This window comes from Toxorhynchites rutilus, chromosome 3, assembly GCF_029784135.1.
Source record: "Toxorhynchites rutilus septentrionalis strain SRP chromosome 3, ASM2978413v1, whole genome shotgun sequence".
Classification (NCBI taxonomy): Eukaryota; Metazoa; Arthropoda; class Insecta; order Diptera; family Culicidae; genus Toxorhynchites; species Toxorhynchites rutilus.
This window is the reverse complement of record NC_073746.1, coordinates 153,371,480-153,391,724: the sequence shown is the minus strand read 5'-3', so window position 1 is coordinate 153,391,724 and position 20,245 is coordinate 153,371,480. Positions and strand designations below refer to the sequence as shown.

The window sequence follows — 20,245 nt, the reverse complement described above, 5'->3', positions numbered from 1 at the left end:
CCATGCATTCGTAGATACGTGAGCACTAAAATTCTATTTTACGGTGTACAGTTTCCGTAAAATAGAATTTTACGCAGTGGTAGGAATAGTGGCTCGTATTCTGACCTCGAGTTCAATAAGAGTCTATGGTTTGTTGGCATTATCCTTAGACTTGACATAGTCCCGCAGAAAATTGTCCAACGGTGTTAAATTACACTATCTCGGTGGTATGGTGTGAGGGCCACTCCACGATGCTATCGAATGCCGAAATTCACACTTAACTTTCAGTTTCTAAGGATGTAATTGTGATTCATAAATCACTTGTGGGTTTGATTCAAACCAGAAACGGATAATAATGACCGTGTTCTGCATTTGAATCACAACATAACTTCCGTGATTTTCTTGAAAAGTTTCGATAATATCGAAATAAAAAAAAATCTCGAAGCCCAGATTCCAGTTTGAAGGTACTTGATGTATTTTCTCTAGAATTCCATGAGTATTAAAAATTCTCAAACTTCAGAATTGCAGGTCAAGTTTTTCCATCCATATCAATATTCAAGGTAACACTAAACGCAGACCCCAGACGTGAATTTTTAATGTTTCAGATTCCATTCATGTACTGTGTATTTACATGTAGCAGGATCCTGATCTCTACTGTAAGATCTGCAAGATGATAATTAGTAATTCCTGATGCCGAAATACAAAATTTATATACAGAATTATAAATTCCAGAGTAGGACGAATCACATATCTAAATTTTAGATTATTGTGTCTCAAATCTTCTAAGTATCACTGGTACGCAATCAGACAACATATCTTCAGAAATATGTGTATTGTGTATTCATCGGGCAGCCAAAGAAGTAGTGATTCCGTCGGGAACCCTAATATTTACTTTTTCCCATTAACAATATTGTTTACCATGATCATCCATGCACCATGGACTCATCGTTATCCTATCGTTATGACAATGGAAGAAACTGGTTTGTTTCCTCATATTTCTTCGAAAGACAGCAAATCTATTGCACTATGAAAATTTTTACTTTTAAAAACTCGAATTTAAGTTTTGGGTAATAACCCTAAAAATTACTTTTTCTGTAGAGTGACCACTCAACAATCATAAATATTGAATTCATGATATTGCATAACATTTGATTAAAAATTATTGCTACTGAACAGATAACGATATAAAAATAACGGCTCTATTTTTAGTCAAATATATGTTTCAAGCGAAAGCGTTGTACACCGAGACTCTTGACACCGTGTCGTTGATTCATTGAGTCAATGTCTTACAAAATCAATATCATATCGTATCTTAAATAACAAAAGCTTACCTCGTCATCATAGTTGTCCGCCTCCGTCATTTTGTCAACAGTGCTTATTGAATTGTACTTCTCTTGACAAAGCGAGCAATAAACTTCCTCGGGGTGGGAATATAAAAATTCCTTTCTCCTGTTTCTACTTTTACTGCCTCTGCTTTTCCTTCAGAGCATTCAATTTTCTTCTCACTATCACACAAATCAGATCAATCTGCACCACGAGATATGTTTGCCATTTATTCACATTTTCTTACAACAAAGGAAACACTCTCGTTTTACGCAGCAAGAAAAGCACTTCACTTCCGGAATCTCAACAACGGCAAAAAAAAATAAAACAACAAAGCAACGAATACAGTTGGCCACTCAAACGATTCCTCAGTGGGTGGACAACTGTCTTTTCGGGAAATCCCTAGGGTGTTCTGCCCACTGACAACTCCCCTGACGGTACACCGACCAATGTGTCGGACTATTGACACGATATTGTTTGCATTCCGATCGGCGGACCGGCTACTGAGCCCCCAAGGCAGACCACACGCTAGACAAACGCCATCGATGACCAATTCTGTTGTGATAAGATATTCAAACGGATGTCCGGTTTGTTTTTTTTTGCTGTTTGTTTCTTTCGCCTTCTTGTAACCGATCCAGGAGCGTTCTGCTGAACGGGTGGCAGCTCTTTGAAGGCAATCTCCTGGCTTCCGCTTTCGCTGCCACTGCCAGCAAAGTGCACACGTACAAATGTCCAACGCGTGCCAAAATCGAACGGACGAAATTTGATTATACAACAATTCTGGGCTGTTCGGGGGGTTGTGGAATTCTCATGTGCTGTTCCTCATCGGCACCATGGTTCTACCATTTTTAGGATGATTTCACTAAATGGATGGTTGGGTGGATGTGTGAGTGTGCACCGTGATTGAGTACTCCTGGGGCCAGATAAATCAGATTACGCTCGTTAAATCTGGAAGTAAGGAGAGAAAGATGGCCGCAGAGATAATATTAATAATGGCTTCGGGCGTTATGATTTTTTAATCGGGGTGATGAAAAAATATGTGGCTTGTTTGTAAACAACTCGCTATGTTTTTTTTCTCAGTATCATTATCTGGCAATCAACATTAATGGAGACGGGAGCAAATTTAATAGCATCATCAACCGTTGAAAAAAAGGAATGTTATTTTTTTGTATCATGAAATCCATGTTCCAAATATCGCTCGTCTCTATGTTGCAACTCAATAGGTTCATAACACGTATAATAATGATTGATGAAATAGAATTTTAATATTCTGTTCATATCAATTGAGCTCGGATGAAGAAAAGCAAATAAGTGTTCAGTACATATCTATTTATGTTGTACTGTCATTCCAGACAAAATTTAAAGAGCAAAGATGCATGAGCCCCAGTGGCAAATATCATTTATTTTGATTGGTTTTTATAACATACTAGCTGACCCGACGAACTTCGTCCCGTCCAAAATATTTTTTTTTTGATTTGAATACTTTCAAACATCCACGTTTTCTTACTAAATGAACGTTAGTGAGTTCATTGAGTCCATTGATTGATTACCCTTTGACCCTTTACAATTTCCTTTCTACTATAAATTGTCTAGTACTTCTACAAAAATTCGTCCTTATACAGGTCGGAGTCGATTATATATAATCGCAATTTCACTTTCAACGTTAATTATGAGTATCTGAGAGATCGAAAAGCACAACTGATACTGAACGATCGCACTGAAATAACAAAATCAACTAACAAGGGATTACCCCAAGGTACCCATTATCTCCTATTTTATTTAATATTTATACTGCAGACATTCACAAAAATAATAAGACAGATACTATTCTATATCAGTTTGCGGACGATTTTGCCATGACTACAATAAGTCGCAATTCAACCATGGCCAGTGAAAATATGATTGCTTCATTGATTAATATAGTACGAGATCTCAAAAATTTGAACATGGTTGTAAATACTGAAAAATCAGCATTTTTATGTTTTGCTAAAAATATCTCGAGCAATATCATGATTCCTCATGTCGAGAAACACATGGTCTCGAGAAACTTAGGTCTTTGGATAGATCAAAAATTAAACTTTAAAAAAACACATCACCGAAACGGTAAGCAATGTCAAGCAGAAAACTAATATCTTAAAAACATAAAAAAAACAGGAGGGGCTCACCCAAAAACTGTATTGCAGGTAGAAAAAGCTCTAGTTAGATCGACAATAGAATATGGGATAACTGTATATGCGATTGCTTCGAAAACATATATATACAGGGTTTTCCATTTCGGGCTTCCGAAAGTATACAGCCCTGCGCTGGCAACCGTTTGACATAGCTGTCAACCAAAGCGTCATATCGTTAGTTGAATGTCTGCCATTCTACAATATGGATCGTTTTAGCATCGCACAACGTGTTAATTTTGTTAAATTATACTATAAAAATGATGAAAAACCGGCAAATGTCATGGACGGCCTACAGAGCACACAATCGTTAATGTAGTGCGTAAATTCGAACAAACTGGATCCGTAGTGGATATTGTGAAACCTGTGCATCATCGTAATGTGCGTTCGGCCAAAAATATTGCTGCTGTTGCTGCCAGTGTGGAGGATGACCCGAATGTTTCGATTCCACGGCGTGCTCAGCAATTGGGCTTGTCAAAAACATCATTGTGGCGAATTTTGCATTTGAACTTGCACCTACATCCATATAAAGTCCAACTGGTACAAAAATTAGAGCGTGGTGACCATGGAATGCGTCGGGCATACGTCGATTGGTTGAACGAACAACAGCAGCAAAATGCTGAATTTTCGCATCAAATTTTCTTCAGCGATGAGGCACATTTCGAGCTCGGTGGCTATGTGAACACCCAAAATTTCCGTATATGGAGCTCAGAAAATCCACACGTGATTGTTGAGAGGCCATTGCATCCGCCAAAAGTCACTGTATGGTGCGCATTATGGTCTGGTGGAGTCATCGGGCCGTATTTCTTTGAAAATGAGGACGGCGAGACGGTAACTGTGAATGGTGAGCGCTATGGCCGCATGTCAACCGATTTTTTTTTGCCACAAATTGAAGATATGGATACGGATGACATGTGGTTTCAGCAGGACGGTGCCACGTGCCACACAACACGACCGAACATGGCTATATTGCGAACGAAATTTGAGGGACGCATAATTTCGCGTTTTGGTGATGCCAATTGGCCGTCCAGATCATGCGATTTGAACCCGCTAGACTTTTTTTTGTGGGGTTATGCGAAAGACCGTGTCCATGCCAACTCTCCGCAAACTCTTGAACATTTGAAAGACAACATTCGTGAAGTTATGACCGAGATACCGCCCCATATGTGCCGAAAAGTTATCGAAAATTACCTGTTCCGGATCAAGGTGTGCGAGAAAGTCCTAGGTGGACATTTGAATGATGTTGTATTTCACACATAAATAATGGCATAAACCAAACTTTAATTTGAAATAAAAGTTTCATCGAAATTCGAATTCTAAGTGTGTTTTATTTCAATTTCGGAATTTAAAGTTGGAAAACCCTGTATATACAAAATTCAAACTGCCAGGAATCAAGCACTTAGAACAGCGCTTCGATATTTAAGATCAACACCAATAAACGTTATTCTCGCGGAAACGAGAGAAATACCTATTATAAATAGGGCAGAGTATCTCACGCTGAAAGAAATAGTCAAAAACTTTTATTGGAAAACCTTAATGCCTACAATTAACAACAACACAAACAGAAATATTTCATTTTTAGAAAAAAACAGCAATCGAATACAAACATATACTTGCTGATCTTTGTTCGATGAACTCGATTTTCACAGAACCTGATAAAAATCTAAGAATTTCCCCCTACATAGTTGGAATTAAAAAATCAGCTTGATAATAAGAACAATAGCAAATTAAATTATAAAGGAACTATACAAGATTTTCTACCATTTGTATACGGACGGTTCCGAAATGGACACTACGACTGGGTGTGGTTTTTACGACCCACAGATGAAAATATCAATAAGCAACAAACTAAACCCCGATTTTTCTATAATGAATGCAGAACTAATAGGGATTTTAGAAGCATTGAAGCATGCGATAAATCTTATTCAAAACAAAATGATAATTTTCACGGACTCTAAATGTAGCTGTCAAATTCTACAAAACTTTTCAAAAACACCGGAAAACTATATTGTTATTGAAATATATAACATTATAAATAGGAACGATTTAGAACATGTAGCGCTCCAGTGGATACCGAGTCATGTAGGAATATTAGAAAATGATAGAGCGGATACGGCTGCCAGGTCAGCGGAACACAGAAACACGGTAGAACCATAATATCTTACCCTAGGGTACACACTGAACAAGGCTAAAAATGAAATTAAAGAACAATGGAACACCAATTATAAAATAATTTCGCAGAATAAAGGAAGCAAACATTTTGAAATGATGAAGAATATTAACCTAAAACCATGGTTTCCAAATTATCACTTCGGAACCGAAGACACAATTACACTTTCCAGAATAAGAAATTTCCATACAGCTACGGAAGAAACAATGTTTCAGTGGAAACTAAATAATTCAAGTCTATGCGACACCTGCGACCAAGACGAAGATTTGGACCATGTTTTATATCATTGCTCTAAGTTAAACCAGACAAGACCAAAATATCACTTATGGAATATGAACAGTTAGCCAGTTTTTTGAAAGAAGTAAAAACTGAGGTTTGAACTGAATTAGCAAGCGACATTTCTATCTGTTAATGAAAATTCAAAAGTCCAATACATGGACAAACTAACCGGCCGAATTGCTTTACCTGTTCGCGTCGAATATCTTGACATTTCATTGACAACACCTGGCAATTATGGATCAGTAGGTCTGTGCCAAAGAGAAGAAAAGGAAAAAAAAGATTCGCTGTTTTCACAACAAACCGACGTATGTAGCATAGTTTAAAAAAAACTGTGTTTATTTAAGCATTTATGTAGCATTGTTTAAATGAAACTGTATTTTTTAGAAAATCGAACCGATGGCAATGTTTTCATAAAGTGAATACATTTTGCACAGATTCTGTAATATGATTCTTGTAATATACACGCGCGTATGCTGATTATACATTAAATGTTAAGTCACTTACGTCAAACTGCGAGATTACAGCAGTTTAGCCCTGACCAAGAAAGCGACCGAAATAAACTTTTCGTCCGGTCCACATCGGTCCCCGCAGGTCGATTTGTCCTTTCCAAAAAAATAATTTTCTACATTGTTACTACGAGGGTCGTAAAAAAAAGTTTCAGTGCCTCAGAAATCGCGGAGGAATAGGACAAAAAACAATGCGATTTTCGTAATCTACGTTTTATTTTCTATTTTTCTACATAATCGCCGTAACGTTCGAGGCATTTTTCATAGCGTGGCACGAGTTTTTGTACTCCGAGCGCGAAGTGCGTGGCGTCCAATTTTTTGAAGCACGATGTAACTGCGTCACGAATTCCTTCAGTGACTCAAGAGCAATTGAAAAAATTCAAATGGACTGTGTTCGAGCATCCTCCTTACTCCCCAGACCTCGCCCTTAGTGACTATCACTTATTCCCGGTGATAAAACAGGCATTCGGCAGTCAACGATTCGATAACACTGAAGAAATTCGTGACGCAGTTACATCGTACTTCAAAAAGTTGGACGCTACGCACTTCGCTCGTGCCACGCTATGAAAAATGCCTCGAACGTTAGGGCGATTATATAGAAAAATAGAAAATAAAACGTAGATTACGAAAATCACTTTGTTTTTGTCCTAACTTTATTTTTCCGCGATATCTGAGGCACTGAAACTTATGTTTTGAACGACTCTCGTATATTTCACAGTATCGACAATATCCAAACGAAGTGTCCCTTGTCGGTCATCGGACCATGACCGACGCGTTTCCGGCCAAAAATTCAATGTCAGTACCTGGACTCAACGTGTCAAACAAGTAGTTGATAGTTACAGGTTTTTGTATGAACTAATCAATAAACAGGATACGCTAACAACGAGACGCCGGAAAAGTTAACTATACCCTGTTGAATATATGTATTCTTTTGACGTAGGATTACGTCTTTCGGGAACATATTGGGGTACAAATTGAAAATCGAAAATCGAGCGCATCGTGAAAATTGTCCAATTTGAAATGCTTATTGCTCAGTCATTTCACGATGGATTGATGAGATTTTTTCGTCAATCAATTTCGACACTCCATAACAATTTTTTACATTGAATAAAATAATATATGTCATGAAACTAACTATCGAACAATTGAAAAATCTCAACCCATATCCCAACGGAAATACCTACTTCTGATTGGTCGAAATTGACGACACATGCGGCGGGTCCCTAACAGAGACATCAAAACCAAGCTGCCTGGCGAAAATCGGCATTGCAGATACATGAAAGTAGGGGGAGCTTTTTTTCCCACCGACATGTATTCCCTAACAGAGATTTCAAATCCTAGGTGTCTGGGGGAAATCAGCATGTAAATACCCTCGATAGTTTAACTAACGACGCGCACAAATGGATAGTGTTCATTGTAACTAGCGTGAGCATTGCTGATTGCATACGTACTGGCGAATAAGTTGGGAGCGATGAACGAGTGTTTTTCTGAATAGAACTTATGCTTGATAGAATATAAATAAAATTTAAATTTGGAACTTTTATGTTGGTTGCTTCGTAAAACTTTTAGCACAACTGTAAGTGTAAAATTGTGTATGGTAGCTATTGTGTTAAAATGACTTGAAATATGAAACGATTTTTTTTATCTCCCAAGGAAAGTTCATGCGACGAGCAAAATTGGAAAAATGAAGGAATATTCGAAAAAGTGATATCACATATGCTCTACATATCGTATTGGGTGCTGTTAACATAATTTAAATTCGCATTGAGGCATGCAGCATCCATTGGGTTTAAAACGAAAAGGAAATAGGTTGAATAAACACTCAGAAAATAAAAAATTAATAATGAAATTACTTTTCCATTTCAAATATATTTTCTCTATACTATAGTAACACTTTTTTTCGGGTGAGAAAAATTGTGTTCGATAATGATAATTATCTTATATTGCTTTGATGAGCTTTTTTTCTTTATTTCATCCATACATAACACAGGAGCCATCTCGTCCAGGACCACAGAGGGCGGCTTTGGTACGTGATACGCACAATCTAATGACTAATCACCATCCTTCTATCATTATCACTCGGTTATGGACACTGGTGAAGTGAACAAACAATACCTAACAGCCAGACAAAACGGATCCAAATCATTATTGAAGAGTTTAACAATGTAATTCTTCAAACATATCCAAAATCAGCATGAAGCAGATAGCCTAACGGAATCCTACGTTAACTATGCGGTCGTGGCTTGGACACAACCCTCCTGTGACTTTTTTATTGCAACGAAACCACATAAACTTTTCCCGCTGTTTTTGTATTACATCAACGCTTTTCACAAACTGCCCAATTCCAACAACCCGCTCTGGGCGAAGGATTGGTTGTGGCGCGGAATTGAAACATTTAGGTTTTGTTTCCCTTTCCAGCTTTTGTTTTTGCGCGAATATAGCCGGCATGTTAACTTCATTCTGTCCGGCTTCAAATAACCCTAAACGATTTTCCGAGCGAGAAGAAAAATGGAAAACTTTGTTATTTCTCCATTATTTTTGCTGGTGGGGGTGAAGTAAAGTGAAGACCACGCGAGAGGGAAAATTTAATTAAAAGGAGATTAATGGCACACGATTGTTCTGGACTGATTGACGGCAATCATCGGTGGATCAGTGCATAAAGAAAGTTAGGTTCCGTTTTTTTTGGTTCGCTGACCGGACGGAGAAAAATAAACATCCTCCCATAGACTCCTAATCGGAAGAAGGACAAAACAATTTTCGTGGTTCATTAAGAGTGATGTGATGCTGGCTATTTATTTTTACTTTCAGAATCTCGAGCTCTCGTCGAAATCTCTTCATGTTATTGTTTTTTCTCTTCAATTTGGAATTCTTATAAGATTCCTTATCTTCCGGACGCTGTCGAACTATTAATTCTCCAATCTTCAACGAATTCCGTTGATTTTCTTATTCACTATCGCATCAATCTTAACCGATGTTAATTCCTCGGGGAATGATGAGACTCTCCATTCCATTTCACTTCACACTTCATTTTCAATCTGAGTTGTAGTCTGCTGCGTTATTTTCTAAGCGTCAGACGGAGCCCAGTTTTAGGGTAAACATTTATCTTTGGTCAGATGGTGCTCTTTCTGACTAATGCATGGATAACCACCACTTCAACCGAAGGCCGGGTGATTTGTCATCATTTTGCTATCCCGCGGCTACGGAGGCTAACTCGGATCCGTTGTCGGCTGACGTTGACCGCTTTTAATGCTTTCGCACACACTGTTATTTATGATTACCGAAGAAGCATATGGTGCGCATCCGAGCTGGATCAGTGAATTTGTGGCTCAAGTCGAGTGCTAGTCATAATTTTCCAATCGTTGTATGTTCGAGTTGATGTTGAAAATTCAGTAATGGATAGCTTTGGTTTGATTTTCTGCACTGCCTGTATGTTTCAAATATTTCGCCATCCAGCCAATTCGTCCATTTAAATCAGTTCGGTTTCTATAAGATCTACGCTGCTGGGATGACAAACTTGACTAAAATATTGTCGAAGTTTAGAATCGGGCCACAATGATTCGTCCATACGATTATGAGAAGCGGGAAAAAAATCTCGTTCTCCGAGCAATAAATGCAAAAGTAGTTAATAAATTATTTGGTCGACCGGATTGTTCACTATTCGAAAATTTGTATTGAAAAGTGATAGCAGAACTTTGAGACTCAGTAGCGAAACCATACGCCATTCTATGATAGCTATTTATTTTGGGATACGATCAAGTTCTGATCTGAGCGCGATGTCACCGTCGGCCGGGAAGTGATTCATTTAACCACCGATAGATTCAATCGGAGATATATGCTACGTACGTGATATGCTGTTTGCCGCACATAAAGTGCAGGATGTCAGTTTATGGAACGAATTAATAATTCATACATATCGAATCATTGCGATATTTATGAGATGCAATAAATTTGTATTTATAAGTTATGCTTCCAGAGTTCAGCATTCGCGAGGGAAATATTTGCGGGAAATTGTGTGTTCTCCTTATCGCATGATGATGTCGTGTTTATGTTCGAAAATTTATTGTTTTGAAGAGAGGACAAAGAGTGATTTCAATTCCTGCAGTAAGGAATAAAAGTTTATGAACTGCGGAAGCTCAAGTTGAATTTTTTTGTTAAAAAAACAAAACGGTTTCGTTTTAGGCATAATTCATTGGGATAGGGGAACCATAAGGAAGAACTAATTGGCATGAATATTTTATTTAGAAATTTGTTTTCATTATTTTCATAGAATCCGGAATCATTGCTCATTTTAGAAGCAACGCCACTAGTGTTCGCTTCTGTCATGTATCGACATGTGTATTTCTTACAGTGAAATTTCTTAAAAATCAGTTTTTTTCCACAAAACTGTGTTGGACACCCACGTAAAAATCCCGACTTGGTCCAGTACAAGGATCACAAAACCATTGAAATTGACTGCCCTGAAGGACTACAGCGAACAAAAATGAAGTTCCTGTACATAATTAATAAGAAGGGCCGTTTTACACTCCACTGAGGTACTCAAAGATTTTTCCCTACGGACTGGGAATGAAATAAAAAAAATTTTTATCTGGCAAGGAGCTCGCAGTTGCGGACAAAACAGCGTGGTTTTACAAACATTTTACGAACGGGACTATATACTCAAAGATGTACAAGAAAAATTGCCTGAAAAGTCTTTTTCTTTGTACTTCGAAGCGTAAAAAGCATGTGTTAAGTTTGACCAGATTTAACAAGCTGTCTCTTGAATGGAGATGTACATCATTTGGAATTGATTTCACTATAGATGATTTCGAAAGAAACGCAAAGTAAAAAAAATGAAAAAAGTTCTGAAACTGAATTTGTTTTAGAAAAAAATCAATTTTTAACCCTTTGTGGTCATTTGTCTGCTCTCAGCCACCACAGCAAAGTATCATACTAAATACTTTATTCAAACGTGTAACAGTTTACATTTTTTGGAAATGAATTTTAATGTCTAGTGAACTTTTTCACGAATGTATACGGAGTATCTATGAATAATAGGTAACTGTACTCGGTATTAATGAAGTATTATTAGCGTGGAAAAGTAATAGGATCTCTTTAAAAAAAATTAATTCCGGCCGCAAAGGGTTAAAAAATATTTTTTTTGTGTATTTTTAATATATTTCTTGTATTCTTTTATGAAAAATTAAATATTTTTCTTATTTCATTCTCTGACTAAAAATGTGTAGGTCTTAAAGTTTTTTTCTAAAAAATTAAAAAAAAAATTAGCATTTCAAAAAATTCTAACTTAAAAACTATTAGAACTATAGAATTTTAGTCAGACAATAAAATGTAGAAATTGGTTCAAGCTTTCATTCAAAAATAGCAAACAAATTTTAAAAAATTACATTAAAAAATATTTTGAAAATCAAAATTTATTTTTCTCAAAAACATTTTTTTGAAATTCTGAACGAAAATTAAATGAATAGTCCAAACCACCACCAATATGTCCTCCTTACGAGAAAAACGAATAGTGCGTTCGGTAACTTGAAGTGTCTGCTATAAACGTACGAAAACGCGTTTTTGTCACTGTAGTAGTTTGCGAGCAGCAGTGGTTTGAATGGAACGTGGTTTGCAGTGCGCGTCGGAAATCATGTTTGACGAAAAACACGAACAACAACGCACCTGCCCATAACGCGCTATCGGTGAAGCAATTTTTAGCCGATAAGGGCATTCTAGTGCTCGAAAATGTCCCGTACTCGCCAGATCTAGCCCATGCGACTTTTTTTTATTCCCCAAGATCGAATCCGTGCTGAAAGGTACCCATTTTCAGTCTGTAAAAGAGGCGAAGGAAAAAGCGACGCGGCTTTTGAACACCATCACAAAAGAAGAGTTTCAGCACTGCTTCGAACAATGGAAAAAACGAATGAAAAGGTGTGTGAGGAGCCAACGGGAGTATATTGAAGGGGAGCATATCTTTGTACCGTAATTTTTTAAATATAACCCTTTTTCGTAACCAGTCTCGTTATTTAATAGCCATACCTCGTACATTGGAAGAAGGGCACTGTTACTTTTTGCGATTTTTTCGAGTTTTATTAAATTTTTTTTCAGCGTTTTTCAAATTTTCAGCATTTTTAAAAAAGTTTGATATTTTTTTTATGAAAATTCAAACAGTTTCCTACATTTCATTATTTGACCAGAATTTTGTAGGTATTACAGTTTTTGAGTTAGAAATTTTTTGGTAAAAAATTAAAAAATGGCCCTTTTCAAAAAGTAGTCTAGTTTGTTTTTTGGAGATTTAAAGTAAGCAAAAAAACCAGTGTCTTTACACCCAGAACTTTCACTGCCTACTCTTAAGACGAGTTGGCATGAAATTCGTCCATTGAAAATGTGTACGGTATATCGAGTGACGTTATATCGAGGGTACGTTATATAGAAGTTTCCCTGTATATGTAAAGAGCAAGGATTGTTCTGCATATTCGAACAGAAAGATGAAAGGTGGAAAACGCAAAACAAATAACTCGTCTTAGGAGTTGACAGCCAGTGTCTTAGAATATCAACAAATATTCACGAGTAACGAATATGATTTCATTTCAGTGTAAATGACTTTTTTCCGCATTAAGCACACTGCCCTCATAATATTGATGACAGTAACAAACGAGTTCATTTTATTCATATCGCTGAAGCATGATCAAATTTGCTATAATGAATGAATGCGGCATTGAGTGGGGTTCATATCTTCGCTATTATTTTTACTTTTAATATCAAAAGCAACAAATTGATATTCATCACATTCGAAACGATATTCGTTCTGGCATTGATTTTGAGTCAAAATTCAAAAATAAAAAAATAATCAGGCTGGACCATTTAGAGAATAATAACGCCCGAGTTCGATGAAACCAACTTTGCAAGAAATCGCGCAGGATTTTGTTTGGCGAGACGGTAACAACGGCATAAATAAAAACCAATCGCACACAGCTGCCTATGGTTAAAAGTTAACAACAGCTGATATTCATTTGGCTAAAATGAAATTCAATTCTGGCATCTTGAATAATCGAGATGAAAATGACACTGGTGGAAGAATGAACTTCAAAACATATTGAAGAACAAAAGTACATTTGCTCATATTCACTGGTTGTCTGGATCTGTCATTTTGATTTTCGTTTGGAATATATGGTCGGTGTTAAGTCAGACCGGACCATGTGATATTTTTATGATTTCGAGAAAAACGAACATAAAGTTTAATGCTCTGCAGTTTTCAAAGCATTTAATTTTTTCGTTCAATATTGTTCTCAGAAATTTTAGCTACCCTCTGGCAATACTTTGAAGTATAATAGTTGTAAAAAAAACATCAAGTATCATGTCAAAAAAGGCAGTTATTTGGCAGCCTATACGTACATGGTCCACTTTGACTGAACCAAATGAAGCATTTTTTTAGGAGTTGGTTCACTATGACTGAACAATTTCGAAATATTTCTCAATCAATTAACAGTTGTGAATCATAGTGTGTCATTCTGCTATGAAAATTAGAGCGAGGAGGATTGTGAGTTTGGAACTGCATACACATTTGTTTGCGTTCGGCATAATAGTCTCTGCCATCTACTGTTGGCATGAATATGACTGCACGGCGAACATTAAGCATAAACTTTCAATCATCTTAGACAGTATTCGTCAATAGAATCGTCAAATTAGAATTCATTGTCATCGCTACAGCCTAAATCGCATTCTGAAACAGTACATTTTGAGATCATTCACACTGAAGACCAGCATTTTCCACTGATCCGTTCAGTCAGAGTGGACCAAGTTTATTTTTTAATATACTCAGAATGTGTACATTTTACATCAACGGGTTCAAGCACAGTTCAACAAGGTATCTATTAGCTTCAAGAAAAAAAATTAGTTGGTTTGAATTCGGCGCTAGGAAATTGGTTAAATTGAATATACAAATGATTGTCACATGGTCCACTATTTTTTTTTTTTTTATCCAAAATATATATATTTTTATTAAGGCTCATATGGCGTCAACCTGACGGGGCCGGGAGTTCAATATTTCGACAATGTTTGCCTTATAACTATGTTAGTAATATGTAACCGATTACTCGCGGTTGGCTCGAGGTTAGTATTACAAGTGTTTTCGTAATTGTGATGTTGCTGTCTTCAATGATCTGTACCTATGCCCGACACGGGATACTTCCTATTGGGATGCAGCTGACCATTAATCAGCAACGCCCCCCTAGTCTGTACCCCATATCTAGCGTGGTGCGTCTTCTCGAGGAATCCAGGATAGAATGGTCACTAGCCGGCGCAATCATCAGCTCGTGTAGAGTTGTCATGAGCGGTACAACCTTTGGCTTTTGTTGAATCATCAGTGGACTGCACAACCTTTGGCCCGTGTATCTGTAAGAGTGTGTGTATGTATTGCCGCGACTAAGTAAAAGTTTATAGATCGGATAGGAGGGATACGAAACAGGGACACAACGAAGGAAAAATCATTAAACGTTGACATCGGCGTTTCTGAGGAACAGGTATAGATGAAGCAGAAGATCAGGATCACGGCTACCTAAGATATCCCGGACGGGGATATCCGATTGTCTGCCTTTTGCTCTCAGTGCTCTAGAGAGCTGAGAGCGAGCAGCATGGAACCGGATACACGACCAGACAACATGCTCGATGTCGTGGTAGCCATCGCCACAATCACAAAGATTGTTTGCTGCGAGCCCAATGCGATAGAGATGCGCGTTTAGGTTGTAGTGATTGGACATAAGCCGAGATATCACGCGAATGAAATAACGACCGACATTCAATCCCTTAAACCAAGCTTTCGTCGAAACCTTAGGGATAATCGTGTGTAACCAACGACCGAACTCATCTTCACTCCACATGCGCTGCCAACTAACGAGTGTGTCCTGACGAGGAATGTGAAAAAATTCGTTATAAGCAATTTGCCTTTCAAAAAGTGTGCCTTCTGAAGCGCCCACCTTAGCTAGCGAGTCCGCTTTCTCATTCCCCGGAATCGAGCAATGAGAGGGAACCCATGCTAAGGTAATCTTGAATAATTTTTCGACCAAAACACTCAATAGATGTCTTATTCTTGTTAGGAAATAAGATGAGCGTTTATCAACTTTCATTGAGCGGATTGCCTCTATTGAGCTGAGACTGTCTGAAAAAATAAAATAATGGTCGATGGGCAATGTTTCAATGATCCCTAAAGCGTAGTATATCGCACCCAGTTCAGCGACATACACGGAACAAGGATCTTTGAGTTTGAAAGAGGCACTGGAATTTTCATTGAAGATGAACCGTCAGTAAAGAACATTTTATCAGATCTAACTTTCCCATATTCTGCCGAAAATATCTCCGGAATATAATCGGAGCGTAGATGATCTGGGATTGCATGGATCTTTTGTCGCATGGACAGATCAAAATTGACAGAGGAATTGCAAAAGTATGGGAAGCAAACTTGGTTGGAGATGCCCGGTGAAGGATGCACTTCATGGCTAAGGTACTCATGGTATAAAGACATAAAACTTGACTGAGGAGTCAGTTGGAGTAGATTTTCGAAGTTATCAATCACCAATGGATTCATGATCTTGCAACGGATGAGAAATCTGTAGGATAATTCTGTGAACCGAAGAGTAAGCGGGGGTACTCCTGCCAAAACCTCGAGACTCATCGTATGTTTCGAATGCAAACACCCCATGGCTATACGCAAGCAACGATATTGTATTCTCTCCAGCTTGAGAATATGAATCCTGGCAGCTGATCGGAAGCAAAAACTGCCATATTCTAACACTGATAATATCGTTGTTTTGTACAACTGAATGAGGTCTCCTGGATGGGCACCCCACCATGTTCCGGTAATTGTTTGCAGAAAATTGATTCTTTGCTGGCATTTCTGTTTCAAATACGCAATGTGTATTCCCCAGGTACATTTAGAGTCAAAATATACTCCAAGGTATTTGAAAAACATCGAGTGCCTGATCGCTTTGCCGGATAGGTGAAGCTGGAATTGGGCGGGTTCGTGCTTCCCAAAAAAAAACGACCATTTCGGTTTTCTCCGTAGAGAATTCGATACCCAGCTTGAGAGCCCACGTGAACAGGTTGTTCAGGGTATCTTGCAAGGATTTTTGCAGAACGGCGGGATTAGTACCCGAGATGGAAATAACTCCATCGTCTGCAAGTTATCTCAACGTGCAATCTCTAGTTAGACAATCATCTATATCATTGACGTAAAAACTGTACAAGAGGGGGCTTAGGCAGGAGCCTTGTGGCAGGCCCATAAAACTGTATCGAGAAGATTTCAAGCTGCCATGATTGAAAAACATGTGCTTTTCTGAGAGTAAATTGTACAGGAAATTATTCAAAATTGGTGAAAGTCCACGATTATGAAGTTTCTCTGAGAGAATTTCCATGGAAACTGAATCAAATACCCCTTTGATATCGAGAAAAACGGAAGCCATTTGTTCTTTGCGAGCAAATGCGATTTGGATTTCAGAAGATAGCAGCGCGAGACAATCGTTCGTCCCTTTACCTCGGCGGATGCCAAACTGCGTGTTTGACAGCAAATTGTTCGTTTCAACCCACTTGTCCAAACGAAGTAGAATAATTTTCTCTAACAATTTACGAATACAGGATAACATTGCAATCGGCCTATACGAATTGTGATCGCAAGCCGGCTTGTTGGGTTTTCGTATGGCTATCACTCTCACTTGTCTCCAGTCATGCGGGACTATATTCAGCTCCAGAAACTTGTTGAACAAGTTCAGCAAACGCTGTTTTGCCAAGTCGGGAAGATTCTTCAATAAGTTGAATTTAATCTTGTCCGACCCCGGAGCTGAATTGTTACATGAGAGAAGTGCAATTGAGAATTCTACCATCGAAAAATTCTCATAATCGCCTTGGAGCGGAATGTCGCGTACGACGTTTTGTGCAGGAACGGAATCGGGACAAACCTTTCTTGCAAATTTGAAAATCCAACGGTCAGAGTATTCCTCACTTTCATTTGTATGGTTCCAGCCACGCATTCTCCTAGCCGTATTCCAAAGAGTGCTCATAGCTGTCTCCCTTGACAAACCATTGACGAACTTCCGCCAATATCCACGCTTTTTTGCTTTAATCAGACCTTTTAGTTTGGCTTCTAGAGCTTGGTACTTTCGAAACCATTCCACTAATCCAGTTTTCCTGAATTTTTTGAAAGCGGATGATTTTTCAAGGTAGACCTTTGAACACTCCTTGTCCCACCAAAGTGATGGAGGACGACGTCGGAAAGTGGTAGCAGGAACACGTTTCTTTTGAGCTTGAAGTGCGCTTTCGTAAATCAAACTCGATATAAAGTTGTACTCTTCGAGTGGAGGAAGTTCATGCATTGAAACAAGTGCTTCAGATATTATTTCTGCAAATTTTCTCCAGTCAATATTTTTCGTGAGGTCATACGCAATATCGACTGACTCACGAGAACCTGATTCATTGGCGATCGATAAAATTATTGGCAGGTGATCACTACCGTGGGGATCTTGGATTACCTTCCACGTGCAATCCAGGGATAATGAAGAAGAGCAAAGTGATATGTCTAGCATACTTGCCCGTGCAGGAGGGTTGACTATCCTAGTTGCTTCCCCTGTATTTAAAACTGTCATGTTGAAGTTGTCGCACAGATCATAAATCAACGTGGCACGGCTGTCATCATAGTGTGACTCCCATGCTGTTCCATGGGAGTTGAGGTCACCTAAGATTAGCCGCGGCTCCGGCAATGCCGCGATGATATCAAAAAACTGATGGCGGCCGACCATGGTTCTTGGAGGAATATATATCGAGGCAATGCAGAAGTCTTTGCCATTGATTTGTGTCTGGCAAGCGACAACTTCAATGCCTGTCATCGATGGGAGAGTGACTCTATAGAAGGAGTGACATTTTTTGATCCCCAATAGTACGCCACCAAACGAGTCATTTCGATCGAGGCGAATAATGTTGAAATCGTGAAAATTCAGCTCGTCGGCTGAAGAAAGCCATGTTTCACAGAGGGAAAATACATCACAGTTAGAACTATGAACTAAAAATTTAAATTGATCTAGTTTAGGGATGATGCTTCTGCAATTCCACTGTATTACAGTGGTCAAATCCTTGACCTCTTGTACTGAATCAGGCATCGAGGGAAATGAACGCTGCTAAAAAACCACATTTTTCTTTCAAAAATGTTCTCACAATCGGAAGCAAACATAATAATATGCTTTTAAGAGGGTCATTTACATTTAGAGCATTTAAAATGTTGTCCACCAGGTCAGAAAGCGCAAGCAAACCAGATTGTGGCTGTTGCCTCGACCGCGAAAATGGAACAGACCGGGTGGGTGCTGCTCCGGGAAGTGCTGAGGACCCCTGTTGCGTGGAAGAACAGCTTAAACCAGGAGGTACTTGCTTCGGTCTATTCTCAGCACGTTCAATTCGAGTTTTCATTCCAACTTGGGAAGTTTCGGTCGTCTTTCTGGGGAGTGAAGGAAAAGAAGTAATTTTTCTTTTCCTGACGGCACCCTGCGATGTACCGGAACTTCCTGCATCGGGAGCGTCAGCAACAGGCTCGTCGTTCTGTAGAATGGAGTAGGGATTGTCCTGAGTCGTTGGAACGGAACTCTTAAGCATTTCTGCATAAGTCCGCTTGGAACGTTTAAGGAACGCTTGATTTTTTCCCCTCGTTGTTTGTACACCGGGCATTGAATAATATCATGAGGAGTCTCGCCGCAATGAAGACACTTGTGCTCTTTCGTGCAAGGATTCTCATCATGGCTCTCTCCACAATCTGCGCAACGTTTTTTATTGCAACAATAGGCGGCCGTGTGACCGAGTTGCATACATTTGTTGCATTTCATTACCCGGGGTACAAACAACCGAACAGGTAAACGAAGTGCACCTATTGCAACGTAGTTTGGAAGGGCGGAACCCTCAAAAGTCACACGAAAAGAGTTTGTCCGATTGAGAACCCTTTTGTCATTTTTTTTTGTGACACAGATTTCAGTCGATCGCATGCAAGAATCTTCACAGTTTTTAGTGAAGAGTTCTTGAAGCGACCGACACCATCGATAATCTCTTTTCGAGTCAAACCCTTTTCGGTTATTACGCCGTCTATTTCAACGTTGCAACAGGGCACGTATACGCGATACTCAATCGCAAAGAGGTCGCAGCGCGTGATTTCGTTCGCTTGGGTCCTGCTTGAGACGACAACTCGTAGTTTGTCTGGCCCCATCCGTGTAATCTCGGTAACTTCGGAAAACTTCAGAGTAAGTTCCTTCGAGATACGAATGACATTGAGAGGTTTAGATTTTCGTCTAAAGTATACAATGAATGGGCCTTTGGAGCCTCTAGGGTATTCTTTTGGACGAAAATCCTGTTTTTCTTCAATGTCCTCATCTTCGGAACTTCCAACTTCATATACAGAAGTTTCTTCCTCAATTTCTGCTTCATCTTCCTGCTCTTCAGGAGGAGGATCGGTATCGGAAATATTCAATGGCGTCGATGGGGGATCCTTCCCGCCCTCAGCCATATCAAAAAAATCGGTCAACTGTTCGATATGAACAGAATATAATGATAATCAAAATAAATAAATAAGTGAAAAAATATTTTTTATAAGGTTATGATGCGAATATTAAATTCAATTTATTTTATGTTAAATAAAATGATAAAATGAAAAAAAATTCCAATAAAAGTTCAACGGTATATAAGAAATAATGATCACCCCTAATGCCAACGTTTGCCGATTTGATTAACACAAAGTTGAACAATGGTGTAAATCGTGCACAGAAGGTAGAAGGAATGATAGGGAAACAAAAGAAAAATAAATTTCTACTTGCCACGGCTGT

The 20,245-nt window shown here is 38.6% G+C and overlaps 1 protein-coding gene across 2 annotated transcripts in view; it reads right to left on the bottom strand.

Moving 5' to 3' along the window:
• LOC129774401 (inactive dipeptidyl peptidase 10) overlaps positions 1 to 20,245 on the bottom strand; it is a 502,809-nt gene that overhangs the window by 416,862 nt on the left and 65,702 nt on the right. For both annotated transcript variants that reach the window (XM_055778134.1, XM_055778135.1), the window contains exon 2: positions 1,311 to 2,250. In XM_055778134.1, coding sequence (XP_055634109.1) covers positions 1,311 to 1,340 — 30 coding nt within the window. In that variant the 5' untranslated portion in view covers positions 1,341 to 2,250. The remainder of the gene's footprint in view (positions 1 to 1,310; positions 2,251 to 20,245) is intronic.